This window comes from Diorhabda sublineata, chromosome 5, assembly GCF_026230105.1.
Source record: "Diorhabda sublineata isolate icDioSubl1.1 chromosome 5, icDioSubl1.1, whole genome shotgun sequence".
Lineage (NCBI taxonomy): Eukaryota > Metazoa > Arthropoda > Insecta > Coleoptera > Chrysomelidae > Diorhabda > Diorhabda sublineata.
Window position 1 is genome coordinate 28,543,568 of NC_079478.1, and position 17,808 is coordinate 28,561,375.

At 32.7% G+C, this 17,808-nt stretch overlaps 1 protein-coding gene across 1 annotated transcript in view; it reads right to left on the reverse strand.

The window, feature by feature from the left end:
• LOC130443870 (DNA-directed RNA polymerases I, II, and III subunit RPABC3) overlaps positions 1-17,808 on the reverse strand; it is a 173,314-nt gene that overhangs the window by 122,704 nt on the left and 32,802 nt on the right. Inside the window, exon 2 of the mRNA XM_056778750.1 lies at positions 4,658-4,741. Within this exon, the coding sequence (XP_056634728.1) occupies positions 4,658-4,741 (84 nt within the window). The remainder of the gene's footprint in view (positions 1-4,657; positions 4,742-17,808) is intronic.

Here is a 17,808-nt window from a genome sequence, read left to right on the forward strand (position 1 = left end):
CTGCGCATGCTCTTGATCAAGAAATATTGCGTCTTGTGTTGCATTGCACGTTGTATGGCATCATGTCAAGCGGCCTTAAGAAAAACACATTTTTTTGCCAAAAATCGATTTCATTCTTCAATGTAATCTCATTCAAAAGCAATACAATCATTCCCACGCTTTTCTAACTTCTTGATGGAGTGCTTGTAGAGAGATTTGTCTTTTGCCTCAAAATAGGCTTCAGTTTCAGGAATTGCTTCTTCATTTGTGCTGAATTTCTTACCGGAGAACATTTTTTTGAGATCAGCGAATAGCTCGTAGTCTGGGTGGCAGATCTGAGCTCTACGGTAGGTGAGGGAGAAATGAGGGCGTTTTTCTTTGATTTTTGCATTCAACAACTCTATACAGTATTTCCCATTTTCTCTTCCTTTTGGAGATAGTCGATGAACATTATTTATGCGCATCCCAAAATACTGAAGCCATAATCTTCTCAGCTGATTGTTGGGTCTTTTGACGCTTCGGACGTGGTTCACCGGCTGCAGTCCACTCAGATGATGATGGTTTTGATTCCGAAGTGAAGTGATGGATCCATGTTTTATCCATTGTCACATATCGACGCACAAAATCTGATTTATTATGTATAAACATAGCCAAACATTGTTCTGAATCAACAACACATTGTTGTTTTTAATCCACTGCGAATAAACGCGACACCCTCTTTGAAAAATGCTTTATCGTGGTCAAATGTTCATGCATAATTGTAAAAACATTGTTTCTCATATATTTCAGCTTCAGATATCTCACGCAATTTCAGTTTACGATTAGATATAAACAATTTGTGGACTTTTTTATGTTTATCTGGAGTAATTTGAGGATCAGAACGTTCATCATCATCGGTGTCGGTACGACCACGTTCAAATTCAACAAACCAAGAACAAAAGGTTATTTTCGATGGAGCAGAATTCAGATAATACTTTTGAAGCCATTACTGAGCTTGTATAGTATTTTTTTATCAGTAGCAATGATATACTATCACAAGAAATTGTTTTTTATCCATTGTTTCGAAACAACAAAAGTAGCTTCACCAAAATAGCTGTTACTAGTCGAAATGTAATGAAATTTCACACATTATCCATCGAAAGTTGGTACTTTATAAACGTCATATGGATTTGACAATGGCAGCGCCATCTGTGCGTCAGTCACACGACTTATTGAGTGATATAATAATGGAGTAGTTACATAATTTTGCCACTCTCTGTATATAATTATTCGCGGTATCATCAATATTTCAACGTATGAATTTTGTTTAGAAACTGTTCGACATTTTGATATTGTAACTGATATACGCCATTGTGTAATATTTCAAAATTCCTGGATAAACGTATATTGTCTTTTTGTACCTAAAACGTAATTAAATGACGAATTTATTAACGTTGGAGGTCCAAATAATTAAAAGCGATTATTGAATTCCGATGTTCGTTAAAAAAGATAATTGAAAAACAATTAGTCACAGCATGACAGTACGGTGTTAGACATGAATGAGGAATTCGATTGCTAATATAATTTGAATACAACGCAATTTGGCTATTATACTCTTTTAAAATTTAAATTTATGACTGAGATTTGCAATATACAGGGTTACTACAAAAATATCACTCATTTTGAAAACCCCAGTTATTCGAAACATTTATAACTACTTAAAACCATGATAGATATCTAAGTGAGAGGAGGGATGAGGAATATTTTACGTTAATTGATACTGGTATAAGTACAGTCATTATAAAATTACCTTAGGAAGCACCCCAGGCCTCATTACATTAAAATTATATCTTTTATTTGTCTCTTTATTCTTGAAATGTTAAAAATTATTTTCTAATTTCCAGTTTGATTTGCTATAAAAGCATGTGTTTTATTTAGTTTTTATTACTTATCCAGGAAAAGCGATATCTTCACGATAGCTGTTACAGTCAAAAATAGGGATTTACCCATTTTATAACTATACGAGGGTTACTACTTAAGGTTTGAAAAAAGGCAACACTGATATGAATATCTGACAGTGCTATTGTAAAATTTGACATTTTTAACTTCTAACGAGATGATATTTGAGTTGTTTACAGATACTTGAAACATTCATCTTAGTCAAAAAATGATACTGATTAGCCAAAATTCTCGTGCGATGATTTCTGTCTTTCAATGTGCCTATCAACTCGCTTCGACTATTTGGGATGAAGCACCATCTCGAGACACTTGCTACAAGATGAATTTAGTTACACTCGCATACATTTAATATTACATGAAAAGTTGGCAGTCAAAAATATTTGTTTGCGTTGGATACCGCATAATTTGAAAATCGCTCGAAAAAATCTCGAGGCGATTGGTGCAAAGAAATGCTGAAAACATGCAAATGCTATCAAAAGACGTCTATAAGATCGTGACAGGTAAAAATCAGGGATTTATGCATATAAACCCGAAACTAGATAACAATCTACTATATGGGTCTTTCAAGACTTCGAAGCAAATAGTCGCCTCCTTTTTTATTTTAAATAACTGGATATGTCGCCACCGTTCCATTAGAACTAGGTAATTTTTGAGTGGTACATCAGCATTTGTTTGCCAGGAGTGTTTGAAAAAATACAGAAGGTGACGAATCATTCTCCACCACGACAAATCGAGCTCTTACAGATCAGTTTAACCAAAAATATTTTTGAACAGATCATCTGATGGGTTATCCGCCGTTTGGCACCCAATTATTTCTTCTTATTCCCACACTTAAAAATTAAATTGCAAGGTAATAGTTTATCTACATCCTAAGAAGCGATTGATAAGTTCAAATCACATGTTTTGGAAAATGGAAAAAATGCTTGTACAATTGGTTCAAACGCATGCAAATGTGTACTGATTTTAATGGAGAATATTGGAAAACAATAAACATATCCAATCATAAATTTGTTGTTTTTGTTTGTAGCAACCCTCGTGAGTGCAACATACATACACATTTAGGCCGAGCGCCCACCAAAGTAACGTGACGTGTGGCGTGACAAGTGAAGTAGCAAGTAGCATGCATCTAGCACGCTATTTTGTATCAAAACAATGTAATTAGTAGATGTAACGCCAAATAAAGTGATACGACTGTGATATGACAAACTACATGTTACTTCGGTGTCATTCAAATGCAGCATGTTCCATTTTTTGCCACGTGTTACGTGTTTTTACCGTTAAAGTGATTAAAAGACGCTCTTCCGGTGAAACTGAGTCTCTAAAATTAGTATCTTGTTTCCTAATCGATGGTCCTACTTTTTGAAGTAATAAACTAAATGTATTTGTATTCATTCTATAAAATGATTGGAATCGCTCAGGTTAGGTATGTAATTCTTTGAATACATCAAAAACACTACGTTTAATTTTTTGATTCTTTTTCCAGTATGGATGAACCCAATACTGTCTTTTTTTATTTTTTGCGTTATTAACATTGATTAAATTTACTAAAGCCAAAAAACTTTCGTCATCCGATGAAGAAAAAGACATATTGACAACTGGTGTTACTAGTTTCTAGATACATAGGTAGGCGTTGTGTCACACCATTCGTCATTTTGTTGTTACCTGTTTGCTATATCACTTGCCACGCCACACGTCACGTTACTTTGGTGGGCGCTCGGCCTTAGATAGAATAAAATAATTATGTTGAAATGAGACGAAACCAAAAAATACAATCGAAATTATTGAGTGAATTGAGGTTGAGATGTCAGGCAGTTCAATTTAATAAATAAAAATATAATTTAACTTATCAAAGTTGCAAAATGGACATGGAGTTGATGATAAAATCAACTCAAAGCTTTCTAGTTTTATGATCGCAATAGAAAATAGTATGTGCCACTTCGCTTCTGTAGGCAATTGACAACTATTTTTAAATTATTTTCTAATTTTTTCTTCAATTTGTTATTAAAATGTATTTTTCCAGTTTTCGAAACTATTATTTATTTTTCTTTAAAGGCGGCAACTTATGCAAAAAGTAGGTAAATTGTGGCAACTAGTGAACTGATCAGGATCGTTTCACGAATTTATGAAATTATTGCTATTATCATCGGTCCTCAATAAGTGTACCACATATGAAATATGTCCGACATTTGGAGGTGCTCGAAAATCGATTTCTGTTAGCTATATGCATGTAGGAAATGGGATCTTGGAAGTACTCTTTATATAAATGTAAGCCTATATTATTCCTTCAAGGGCTTTGGAGACAACGATCTATGGTTTGATTAAAACTTCACTAAAACAGTCAACAACAAAAATGCTGCTTATCGAAAATGGTGCTCAATTCCTAGTGCTGGAAATCGTATAAACTTTGTTGACTTATTGACCAGAAATTTTGACTTCTGACTTGCCCAGCATGATCCCACCCTGAGCAGTCCTACTCGACAGACAGACGTCGCTCATGAACACTGAGTGCTTGCTTTCTAAATAAAATTAGGAGTATAGATTTTCCTAAAATTATACTAACTCACGGCAAGTTGATTGATTAATTTTCGTAATTTTTAGTCAAACCAGACCACGAAATGTGATCCAATTACTTTTTTATTGAGAGAAATTTGCAGTTCATTACGTAACCACGATCAATATACTATTTAGTACATTTCAATTAAGGTCAAAATAAAAAATTTATAAGATACGAACTACTTACCTAACTCCATTGGGTACAACCATGAATTGATGTCTAAAATTAAATCCATTTTGAAAGATTCGCTCTCGCAATGTAATCGACTCACTGAAAGAATATATTTTTGAATTAGTTTCTATTGTAATATTTATTTATATGAATCTATCCGTGAAATAAAATTATATAATTCGAGATTATTTTTTCGTTATGCGTTAATTATGCTGTTCTATCAGATAATTGGATACCGACAGTTTGAATGGTCCTATTAGTCCGGAAGACAGTTGACATTTTGTGTGAATCATGTTAAATAAGCTAAAATTTCGTTCCGTGTAGCTGTTAACTATTTAACTTTCGTATAAATCTGATCTCAACTTGTTAGAATTGCAATCATTATGTTTCTATTAGCCAGTTAATCATTTTATCTCTACACACAAACGATTATAGAGTGAGCAGGTAGATTTTATTGTTGTTTTCTGAATTCAATTCAGAATGTTAATGATAATCTCCTGTTTTGCTATCTGATTTGAAAATCAAATAGAAATAAATCCCATTCGACCTCTAGAATAAACTATTAGCAATCATTGTCCTTTTTAAATGTTTATAAACAAACCTTCCGTTGAAATGTTAGACAGTTTTCGAAGATGTATGACTAACGTGACCATTTATTTTTTGACTCAAAACAGGATATTGGTTTAATTAGGTTAATTAACAGGTAGTCAGTGAAAAAAACACTTTTTTAAAGTAATTTATTCAGAAAAAGTCAATTAACTTAAAAGTTATAAATTAAAAAATATATAAACTCGAAACGTTTAGTTATAAACGTTATATAAGAGAAAAAAATTTGCTTTAATATAGCTGGTGAAGATTTTTAATAAGAATAAAACCCTTTGAATGTTTTTTTTATATTCACCTTAATTAGCAACATCGTTTTTAGAACTGAAATTTGTAACTGGGTTTTCTCAGATGGCCACAATTTGTTCATCATAGAAAATACTCTTTCTAGTGGAGCATTTATAGCAGGCAAACATAAAATATATTCAATTAAAATAGAAAAGTTTTCGTGCTGCAGATTGTTGGCTTGAAAGTGTTTGAATACTTCCACCCAACGAGTTTCCTTGGAAACATTTAAATTATTCCATTCAGTTACTTTCTGCGATTTGACGTAGTTACAAATAAACGAAAATTCGTCAAAACCTTCTGCATCTTTATTACAGTCAACATATTCCTTTTCAATTAATACATCTAGAGATTTTTGAACGTCTTCCCATGCGGGGACCTTTTGTAAATCTGTCCAATAAAATATCTCCATTTCTTTGGTAAGAAAGCAAGTCCATTGCTTGTTCCATAAAATTCTGTAGCAGTTTTTTTCACAAACTCTTCATCTATGTCAGTAGCATTATCTTTCGATTTCACTATTAATTGACGGACCATAAATGGAAGAAACTGATTGGTCTGTTTCTGAGTCAAATTGTCTTTTGATTGATTTCTTTTGCAGCTTCAATTGCTGATACCGTCTGACCTTCCAGTTTCAATATAGCTTGCTGACTGACCGTGTAAAAAATAAAACCACAATTCGGATGTGGGATCTTCAAAAAAATTTCTGTTGATATTCCGTTTCAGTTTCGGCACAAAACTCCTTTAGAGCTTCAACTCAAATAGTGTAAATATAAAAAAATGAATATATCTTCACGATAATGCTTTCGTATTCTAAGGGTAGCTTGTCTGCAGCTGATTTTATTGCATTGTGATTTACATGGGCTCCACATCAAATATCTAACACATTGTTTGTTCTTCGCCTAGCCGCATCTCCGAAATTAACGTTGGCATTGTGTCCGCAAAATGTCACGACTTTTGCTGTCCAATTATTATCTGTCAACACTTGGTTTAAATAATTGACAATGATGTAAGAAGTCTCACCTGGTTGTTCTTGGAGATCTAAAATTTTTACTTGTACACCTACGTGAGATTGAAAAAAGCGCACTAGAATAGGGTATATTTTTTTGTTTCCGTGGTTTGAAGCATCGATTAGTATTGTAATGCAATTGTACTTATCAAGATCAAAAGATGATTGAATTAATTTCGACGCACAATCATTAGAGCGAAAACTGTGGTTTTCTTGTATCGTGTGATAAGTCCAGACACCTTCTGCCACGGCGATATCCAGATCCTTTAAGTTGGTGTGTCCGATTTCTTGAAAAAGGTTAACATCGAAGAACTCGAAAGCAGCGGCGCGATCGGCATTTTTATGTTTTTCAGACTTCAAAGGCTGTTTCAATATCACTGGCACTACTGTGGGAAATGCTAAATTCTGTACGACACTTTTCACATCTGACATCTGAAGGAGTATTTGTTTGCTTGATAAACGGATATTTTGAATGTAAGTTAACATTTAAAGTACACTTGAGTTTCGGCATTTTAGCATATGGTTCCAAAACAAAAGAAGTTCAAGTTATTTACAGGGTACACGAACATCAAACAACAACAAAACAAATATCGAGAAGTGGTCGAACGAAAAATCTGTCAAACGATAAGTAAACAAAGCGCGAGCGATGACGTCTTCGCCACTCTCGGCTATCGTCGCGTCGGCCGACAACGCGGTCTCGCTCTTCTCGCACATCGCTCGCGTCCAGCCGGCTCGACTACTCAAATTTTCGCGCGGTTTCAGAAAACGGGACAATTTGGCATCCCAGGAGACACGTAACTATAGAAAGGGACAATCCCGTCCAAAACGGGACGTCTGGTCAAGTTATATATGACCTATTTTGGTCTATTGATGATACCTATTTTGCCTTAAATATTTTATTCTTAAAGCCCTCATTAAACTTTTTTCGTTCAAAACTTTTCGGTTGCTTTACGTTCTTCTTCATTGAAAAATTCGTGTTAAGAAGCTTCTTGACACGAAAAGATTTAAATCATGTTTAAGTTTTGATCGAGATAGAGATGTAACAGGGTTTTGATGGTCCCTTCGTTTAGTAGCAATACTAAATGAGCTATATGACGAATACTTAGCTTCCTTCATTTACTAACCAGTTTCCGGAATAAAAATAATCCAGAAAATGAGACAGGAGGGAATCTATGCCTCTAATTGAAAATATTTCAACCTCCAATCATTTATAGGGCACCCGAAAATACGAATTTTGAGTCTATGTTCTTGTAGACATCAAAATTGTGGACAAACAATTTTTCGGCCCACAATTTTTCAATAATTCCAAAAATTTGTTTATTGATGTAGCAATTATAGTAAAAATAATTATGAAAGTGCGGCAATGGAATGCCAAAGTGTACTATTTTTAATATATAGCTTCGAATACTTATCGAAGAATTATTAAATCAAAAAGTGTGGTCCCTAATTTCTCATAGAATAATAAACTGATTTAAAATACAACATTCAAAATGATAATAGACATTAATATTAAGTTTGTTGGATAAAAATTTGGAGATATGGTTTGCTATAATCAACTATTTTATTGGCCTACTTTTTTTAACTCGTAAACTAAATAACATTTGGAATTACAAAAGATTAAACCTTCAAAAACCACACATTTCAAACAAAATCTACTAGCTACTGAATGGATACTGTCTATAAGGAATTTTCAGTTTGAGAATTATTTGATAGGTTGAAGAAATTCTGTTGTAATGTAAGGGACTGTTATATGTTTTTCCATTTATTAACGTTATTATCAAGCGTTTAAAATATTAACCTAGTTGGTTACTTGTTTTCCTCAGCCATAAATATCCATCCTTTTTACCGATTAGTATCCTTCTAAATATTTTTCTTTCCTATATATCTAACTTCTCTTCCTCTGCTTTGGTAAGAATCGACGTTTTGCCTCCGTAGCTCTCTGGTGCTTTTTCTTCGTTAAGTTGTATTGACAAACTTCTCATTGCTCTTTTCTTTTATGGTGTTGTTATGATCATGACCTTCGATTTATTTTCGTTGACTCGTAGATTCAATGTCTGTCATTTCTATGAATGCTCTGCAGGTTTCCTTAAGTTCGTTTTCCGATGTTGAAAGGATTACTACATCGTCTGCGTATGCCAGTAGTTGCGTTCATCTTGTTTTTCCTGACCCTATTCTGTTCAAATAGATTTCACTTACTATCCATTCTAATACTCTGGTGAACAGTGTAGTGGATAAAGGAAATGTCTGTTTTAGTCCTGTGTTGGTCTGGAAACATTTTGATATTCGTTTATTGGCCTTTAAGACTTTAAGATCTTCCAGATCTAAACCCGCGTTGGTAGTCTCTGAACAAGTTTTCTCCATTTACTCTTAAACTTTATCTATGGCCTTAGTCGAAATTTTGTTCCACCGTACTTGAATAATTCTGACTCTATTTCGTCCTCTCCCACGGGAACCGTTTTTTAGGTCCTGAATTATTTCTAATATTTCCTCCTTTATTCGTGGCAATATATTTTTGATATTATACCAATCTCGGGTTGAAAACTCCTCCTATTGTTCACCTTCGTTTTCTGCGTTTAATGTTTTTTTGAAATGCTCTTCCGATTTTTAGATCACTACGGTCTCATATATTATTATTTCTCCTTCCTTTTTTTTTTATATAAATAGTATTCTGCTCAATGGGCCTTTATTTCTTTATAGAAATTCTTCATTTCTTTGTTTAGAATACTTTCTTCAATGCGTCTAATTCTGCTCACCATTCCTTTGCGTTTCTTTGCTCTTCATACAGTTTTTTATCTTTATCTGTTACATTTTCTGTTTGGCTTGTTTCGTCTTCTTAAATTCTGCTTTTTTCTTGGCATCGAACCATTCGTCTCTTTTTCCCTGCGTTATTTTCGGTGGTATTATTTTAATTTCCGCCTAAGGTTTTCTATAAATGTTTCCATTTTTCATTAATATTATAGCTGTTGTTTTGCTTGGACCCTCTCCAGTTTTTTTTCAAGATGATAGTAACAATTTATAATCGTTTCGACACACAGAGGCAAGAAGGATTCAATTGAGACGTGTTTGATTATCCCTTCCTGAATCACACAAAAGCTAGAAGTATAGCAACTTCAACGGTTTGGCAATCCTGTCTTGTGGTAGGATATCAAAAAGAGAGTAAGAAAGATTTAACATGACACTGTAAGTTAATTCGTTTTTCATCTTCATTGGCATACTGGATATTTACTAGAAAATGATCCAATTAAGGACATGATATCCCGTTCCCGTATGATGTAACAGGAATCGTGAAAAAATACTCGTAGTTACCTAGTCCTTCACAGATGCACGGAAATAACAGAATTTCAAGTTTCTAGCATTACTGACATTTTAGAAAAAAAAACTCAATTTTAGTCACCACCTTTTAACGGTGATATCCCAGAAAGAGGTAGGCCAAGGAAATTTTTCTATAGGAAACACCCATCTTAATTTCCTTTCGACCAATCACCTGAATTTTTTGCATACATTTAAAAGCACCCTGTATATGTTATACTCGTATTAACTTGAATTCAGTAATGTAACTTTTATATTGAAAAGTCTCTGTTTCGACAAACATCGAAAAACCAATACAACTTGTACAAGTGTTAGATGGAAAAAATTATGTTTCAAGTTTTCTTTTTAAAATCGATGTGAACAAAAAAAATTTCCATCGCAACACATTGTACACATCGTTAATCAATGAGTTATGGAAGTTTGGCATGTACTTTACGAATAAATTAAATTTTATGATAAAATCCAAAATAACAGAATTAAAAATAATCAACAACAATGAAGTAATGATTAAAATCAGTAGAAATCACACACATCGGAAAAAATTTCACAAAAACAGAAATTCGATGTGTAAATTTCAATAAATTATAATGAACTGTTACATTGGATTTTCATTACTCTTTTAGAACCCTATTTGCTAAAATCAAATTCGGTCAATATCAAACCAAAAGCAGGATAGAACTGCTCGCAATACTTTGAAACGAAATATCTCTTAGTACAAACATGCGAGGACAGCAACAAATGGATGAAATATATTGCTTACAAGTTAATACAATTCCTATGTTGTGTAACTTTTTCCACAATATGAAATTTAATTACAAGTGAATATTTTTAATTGAAAAGATAAAATACCTTACATACAATATATTTTGTTTCGAAGCCCCATCTGTATATTTAAGCCGACATCATATTGAAACCCCTAGAATATTGACCAAAAAGACTGCGTGCAATTATCGATCCCGCCCACGCTTCATTTTAGATTAGAATAGCTCCAACAATGTTTCCACCTCTATCTACTCTCTTTGGTGTAGGTCGCGGTCGAAGAGGGAATATTATATTTTTCGTAGTCATGGAAAATACCCGGATCATTATTTTCCGCTTTGAGTCATTCGAAATTATGGAGGAAATGATGAATGGAAATGGAATATGAAGTTGGTGATTCAACAGAAAATTTTGAGGAGTTATCTCCTCTAAGTATATTTATATAAGACAATTTCCAATATATCTGTGGTTTTGGTGACACAGTCAATCAAACACAATTGTGTTTCTCTGTAAGAAAAGAGATTTATTGTTATTAACATGTAAACTAAAAATTACATGAAACAAAAGTATGCACCTATTTAGTACTAAACGAATATTTCATACCTGTAAGAAAAGAAACGACATTTAATGTTATTATTAACAATGTCCGTTCCAAAATCACAAATTAAAATAAACTTAAAAATGAAATTGTTTTCCAGCACACAATCACACAACACGACATTCGAGGTTATGCCCTGCTTGCCATCGATGACAGTGACAGATCATCTGTCACAAACGGACTTTATGTGACGTACGGCAAAATAACACGCAAAAGAAAATTATATTTTTCTTTACATCTCCCCTCCCAGCGAAGATAGGAGACTATATTTTCACATGCATGTCTTCAAAAGTAGGCAGGAGCTGGCGTTAGCTTCGAGATGTGGAAAAAGTTTGACTCTGATCTTCTATGGTCAGTGCTTATCTTGAAGATTGAGTTTGAAATTTTTTCTATGATTTTGTAGGGTCCAAGTCTCAATTCATCTAGCTTCTTCCTATTGAGTTTGTTTCCATTTTCTACAAAAACAGTATCACCAACTTTGAAGTCTATATTTTTTCTGTTTTTGTCATAAATTGTCTTGTTGTAATTATGTGATTTGATTGTATTTTTTAGTGCCTTTTCTCTGGCCTGTATTAAATCGTAGTCAGACTTCTTTTGTTTCAGCTCATTTGGCAAAATTGTGACATCTGTGCCATAAAGAAGGTACTTTGGAGCATATCCAGTAACAGTGTGTTACGTTTCATTGTATTTTTGTACACAACTGTGAGCTACAGATGTCCATGCTTTTTTCTTGTCATGTTCGTTCATCCTGCACCTTATTTTATTGACCAATGTTTGATTTAATCTCTCGTTTAAGCCGTTTGAGAAAGGAGAGTTCACTGCTGTAAAAATTATGGGAATATTATTTTCATCCAAGAATCTCTTGAATTCCTTAGAGTTGATACCTGGGTATTGGTCTGATAATATCAATTCAATGTTATCACTCTCTGCACAATTCTTTATCAGCTTTATGAAGTCATTTGCATTTTGGGTACTTGATGTTAGAATATATGCATATCGGGTGAAATGATCTGATAAAAGGTGTAAATATCTCTTCGTTGATCTGGAACTTCCGAAACCTCCTATGGTGTCAATAGAGCATATCTGAAAAGGTTTTGTAGCAGGACCCAAATGAGACATCAGTCCATATTTATTATGTCCTCTTGATTTATTCTTTAAATATACTATACAACCCTCACAGATTAATTTTATGTTTTTAGTCATATTTTCTGCTGCATACACTGAGCTAATCATTTTCTGCATCTGTTTAATTCCTATGTGGCCTAGATCTGTATATACATTTTTCATGAGTTCTATGCTCAATTCCTCTGATATAATGATTTTTTCCTTTTTCTTTACTTGCTTGTAGTAAACATTATTTCTTTTTACTAACTTTCCTTTTCTGCATTGTATATATTCATTTTTAATTTGATCTTTTAAGATATCTTCCAGTGTTATTGTATTCACTACTTTCAACTGATCCTCTAGGTTTTCATTTGGATCAAGCACTGGGTTCCTGCTCAGGCAATCAGCTTCAGTGTTGTATCTTCCTGGAGAATATTTAATTTGGAAATCATATTGTGATAAGTAATATGTTAAATCGCCTAGTTCTTCGTCAGTTCTAGACCTTATGTTCATGTTCTCTAATGACTCGTGATCTGAAAAGACAATAAATTTCCTACCCATTAATAGATGTTGCCAATACTTTACACATTCTTTGACTGCCAGGCATTCCAGATATATAGCTTTCTTTCTTTTTTGGACTTCATTTAACTTTTTAGAAAAATATGCTACTGGTTTTTCTTCATTATTTCCTTGTGGCTGTTTTAGTATTGCTCCTACTCCTAGTATACTGGCATCTGTGTATATGTGAATAGGTAGGTTTGGATCAAAGATTGTCAATACCGGTTGAGAACATAATATTTGTTTCATTTCATCAAATGACTCTTGGCATGCTTCGGTCCAGTTAAAGGTTTGTCCTTTTCTTAAAAGGTTATGTAATGGTTCCAACTTTATTGCTATATTTGGCACATACTTATGATAAAAGTTTATCTTTCCCAGGAATTGTCTCACATTTTTCTGATTCTTTGGAATCGGGAAATTTTTTATTGATATTAAATTGTCTTTCAACGGTCTAACTGAATTATTTTGTATCACATGACCCAAGTATTTGACTGTATCCGCTGCAAATGTGCATTTAGAGAATTTTAGTTTCAAACCTTCACTTTTAATTGCTTGAAAGAGTTGTTCTAGATGCCTTACATGATCCGAAAATGATTTTGAAAATAGCAAAATATCATCGATAAAACATACCGTAAACTCTTCCAGCTTGTGCTTCCGTATGATATTGCACATTATTTTCTGGAATATAGCTGGAGATGTTTTTAATCCAAATGGTAAGCAGGTCCATTGGTAGTGCCCCTCCTGTGTCACAAATGCAGTTTTGTATCTGTCAGTTACACGCAAAGGTATAGACCAAAACGCTGAATTTAGGTCTAGTGTTGAGAAAAACTTGCAGTCCCTTGTCTTTAATATTAGGTCTTCAATAAGAGGGAATGGCTGTGACTGAGGCACAACTATTTTATTTAAGTCTCGAAAATCAATGCACAATCTTGATTTTTTATCTTCTCTTTTATATGCTAATGTGACCGGTGCTGCGAATGGGCTATATGATTCTTCTATTATATTTTTTTCCAATAATTTTGCAATTTGATTCTCAATTTCTTTCTTGTCTTCAATTGTGCAACGATATGGACGTTTACTACAATATTTTTCTGTTAATAGGTCTATGTGTGCTTCATAATCCGTTACCTTTCCTATGTCAAATTTGTCCTTTGCAAATACTGACTTATTTTTTGATATTAATTCATCAATCAATGCCTGTTTTTCAAAGTCTAGATGATTAATACAAATTTGAAAGTCTTTTCCACATATGCCTTCATTGAAGTTTATTAAATTATCAGATTTTATTTTTATAGAAATTATATCTGAATCTGTTTCCTTAGAAACTGTTCCACTTCTTTGTATGGGTATTTTCTGACTAATTTCTAAGTTTGCATTTTGAACTAAGTAAAACTCTTTTATACAATCTAGTCCCACTAAGAAGTCATAATCGAAATTTTCCTTGTCTATTACAAAAACATTCATTTTCTTTTCCACATCAAAAATGGCTATTTCAAATTAGTATTGTTGTAGTGACTGGTTTCCTTATTATTTATTTTTAACAATCTTGAATTTATCAATGAGACATTAGAGCCTGAGTCATAGATCCCAAAAACTTCAACATTCTTATTGAGTACTAATTTGACTTTGATCAATGGCGGCACTATTAGTTTTTTTGATCTTCACACTGCAATTCACATTCCAATTCTGAATTGTTAACGAGCTTTATTTGCTTTTTATCCTTTTCTGTATCTGATTTTGTTTTAAACCAACAGGAATCTTCTGAATGATAGCGTACACCCTTTTTTAATTTTTCACAAATACTACATTTTTCTTTTACTTACTTGGTATCATCTTTTTTCTTAATATTTTTTTTCTTTGCAACCAAATGTTCTAATTTTCCAAGTTCACTAAACAAGTCTTTAGTATGTAAAATTTCTTCCTTGTTGATTCGATCAGTTATAAAATCTGGTAAGCCGGCGGCAATTATATCAATAAGTGTCCCTTCATCTATTGTTTTTCTTACTTCTAGTAAAAGTTTTTCTTTTTTAACTGCATATTCTAATAAAGATCCATATTGATATTTGAACGATAAAGCATACTTGCTAGTAGTCCAACCTTTATTTGCATAAGTCTGTATAAAGCTCGATTTCCATTGTAACCACTCGGAATGTAAGGTAAGTTTGATTATCATGGAAGAATACCAATCAGTGCACGATTTTTCAAGAAATAATCTAAAAATTTCAATTCTTTCTTCGTCTTTTAATACATTGAACCTTTCACATTCTTTTTCAAATACTTCCATCCACTGATTTGCATTTGAACTCTTTCCATCAAATTTTTCAATTACAAACTTGTCAGCTAGCTTCTTTATGCTTTGTTTTTCTTTTTTCTCCTGGTTTTCTATTAATTTCTCTAAAATTTTGGCTATAGGATCTTCTGAACACGTTTTGCTTACGACAGTCAATTGTTCTTTGGTAGTTTCCTCTAGAAATTGGTTCTGAAAAATCATATTGCCATCCTCATCAACATATGTTTTTAATATATCCTCTGTTGTTTTTATCCAAATACTTCTAGTTTGATGTCTTTTTTTTAATGTATTTTTCACTGTGACAAAAGTTTTCGAAGTTTGAATATATGTGTGCTGTGAAATAGCTTGGAATTCTTCAGGAATGAGGAAATATTTTTCATCTTCAGTCACAATTGCGGTTATGGCGATATAGTTTGACTTTCCGTCTGTTGTTGGTTTCACTTGAAAAGTAAACTTCAACTTTTCCATTTTGTTGACAATAAATGTCGTTTTATAAGACAATTTCCAATATATCTGTGGTTTTGGTGACACAGTCAATCAAACACAATTGTGTTTCTCAGTAAGAAAAGAAACGACATTTAATGTTATTATTAACAATGTCCGTTCCAAAATCACAAATTAAAATAAACTTAAAAATGAAATTGTTTTCCAGCACACAATCACACAACACGACATTCGAGGTTATGCCCTGCTTCCCATCGATGACAGTGACAGATCATCTGTCACAAAAGGACTTTATGTGACGTACGGCAAAATAACACGCAAAAGAAAATTATATTTTTCTTTACATTTATACAGTCATTTAAACAGTAAACAAAAAAATTGGAGAAACAGACATAATCACGATTATTCCTTTATTTTTATAAGCGTATTTGTACGAGTTACTGGTTTCTTCTTAATGTGGAAAGATAAAATATGAACAAATGAAATTGAGTGAAAAAATTGTTTTGAGTAAATCTCGGTTAAATTGGACAAAAATGGTACAAATACAAATAGACATAATCATATGAAAAGTATTTCCGTCAACATTGAAATCAGTTTTCAACGTTTTCATGTCTTCAAAAGATTTTTTTGTAGAAAACTATAAAAGTTTGCGAAAGTTATCATATATTATTGTAGGTTGAACTTTAACTGTGAATAGGCCTTATTTTGTTTCTTCAGTTTATAAACGACTTCGCTATCTAGAAAACAGTGATAAAATATGTCTTTTTGCAGACGATACTAGTATCTCTTGGAGCAATCCTTATCTCACGGCACTTCATAGGACCATATCTAGAGACCTAATCACCATTACATCATGGTGCGATTCTAACCTTCTCAGTCTCAACGTTTCTAAAACCAAAGTTTTATCATATAAAAATACCATTATGACGTCGTTGATACTATTAAATTCGTAGGGCTTTTTGTGGCCAATTCCTTGAAATTGCATATTGCCGCCTTATCTAAAAAATTAAGTTCCTCCTGCTTTGCGCTGAGATCAGTTTCCAAAGAACTGAACTTATCCACCTCCTTAACAGTCTATTATGCCCTTATTGAGTCGCATCTCCGATATGCCCTTCCCTTATGGGGTACGTGTTGTGCGACTCAATTTGAGCAAATCTTCAAATTACAAAAGAGAGATGTTGAATACTTACTCCGACTAAACAGCAGGGCTCACTGCAGGAACTTCTTTAAAAGATTGAAAATTCTGACTCTTCCTTACTTATTTATTTATGAATCCGTTTGGCTAATTCGTAAGCACGCTTCTTCAATTTCAGAAAGATCGTTGCACGGCTATTAACTTTACTTACCACTTCCACGTTCAAAGTTTGTTGAGGGCTCAATATTTTACAATGCAAAAAAACGCACAATCACTTGCAAATTGAAATCAAATCGATATCATCCTTTCTTCTTACTTCTTACTTCTAATAGTAATATTTAATTCCGGACATGCTGCATTCTGGTATAATTTTTGCTATGGACTTTATTCCGTATATTGAAATTTTATTTTATTTGTATCTTTATTTAGGTATTTTTATGTTTGTTTTTTAGTTTTTACAAGTTTTTGTTTACAAACTGTAACAATTTTTTGATAATAAAGCATTTCCCTCTCTCTAACTTTTAACGTTTAACAAAAAATTATTTCAGACCTTTTTCGTAGGCCGTTTAATTTTACACAAAAGTATCTATTTTTTTACTTAACAATAATTCATTGAAATACAGTAAAATTCTAAAAAAAAAAAATAAAATAGTAAATTAAAAGAGAAATCAAAAATCACGATGCGGCACCTCTAAATATTGATGTCAAGAGCTCAAACTTCATCAGAATTTTTTTTTCGTCATCTTGGTCGCTATTTTCGTAGTTTTTTCGGCCCGCCCTACTATTTATTCTTTTCTTAAATATGTTGTTTATCATTTTTTCTGGATAATTATTTTCTTTTAATGTAGTTTTTGCTTTTTGAATTGCTATGCATTTGAATTCAGGATCTGATAGTTGGATAGATCCATCAGATGACCATGTTGGTTTCGTATACCATTCTGATGGTATTATTTATTATTATTATGTTATTGTTGATTTTATATAATGTGACATCAAGAAAATGAATTCTATTATTTTGTTCGATTATGAATTGGTTATTTATGATAATAAATGAATTTTTTATTTTAATTGTATA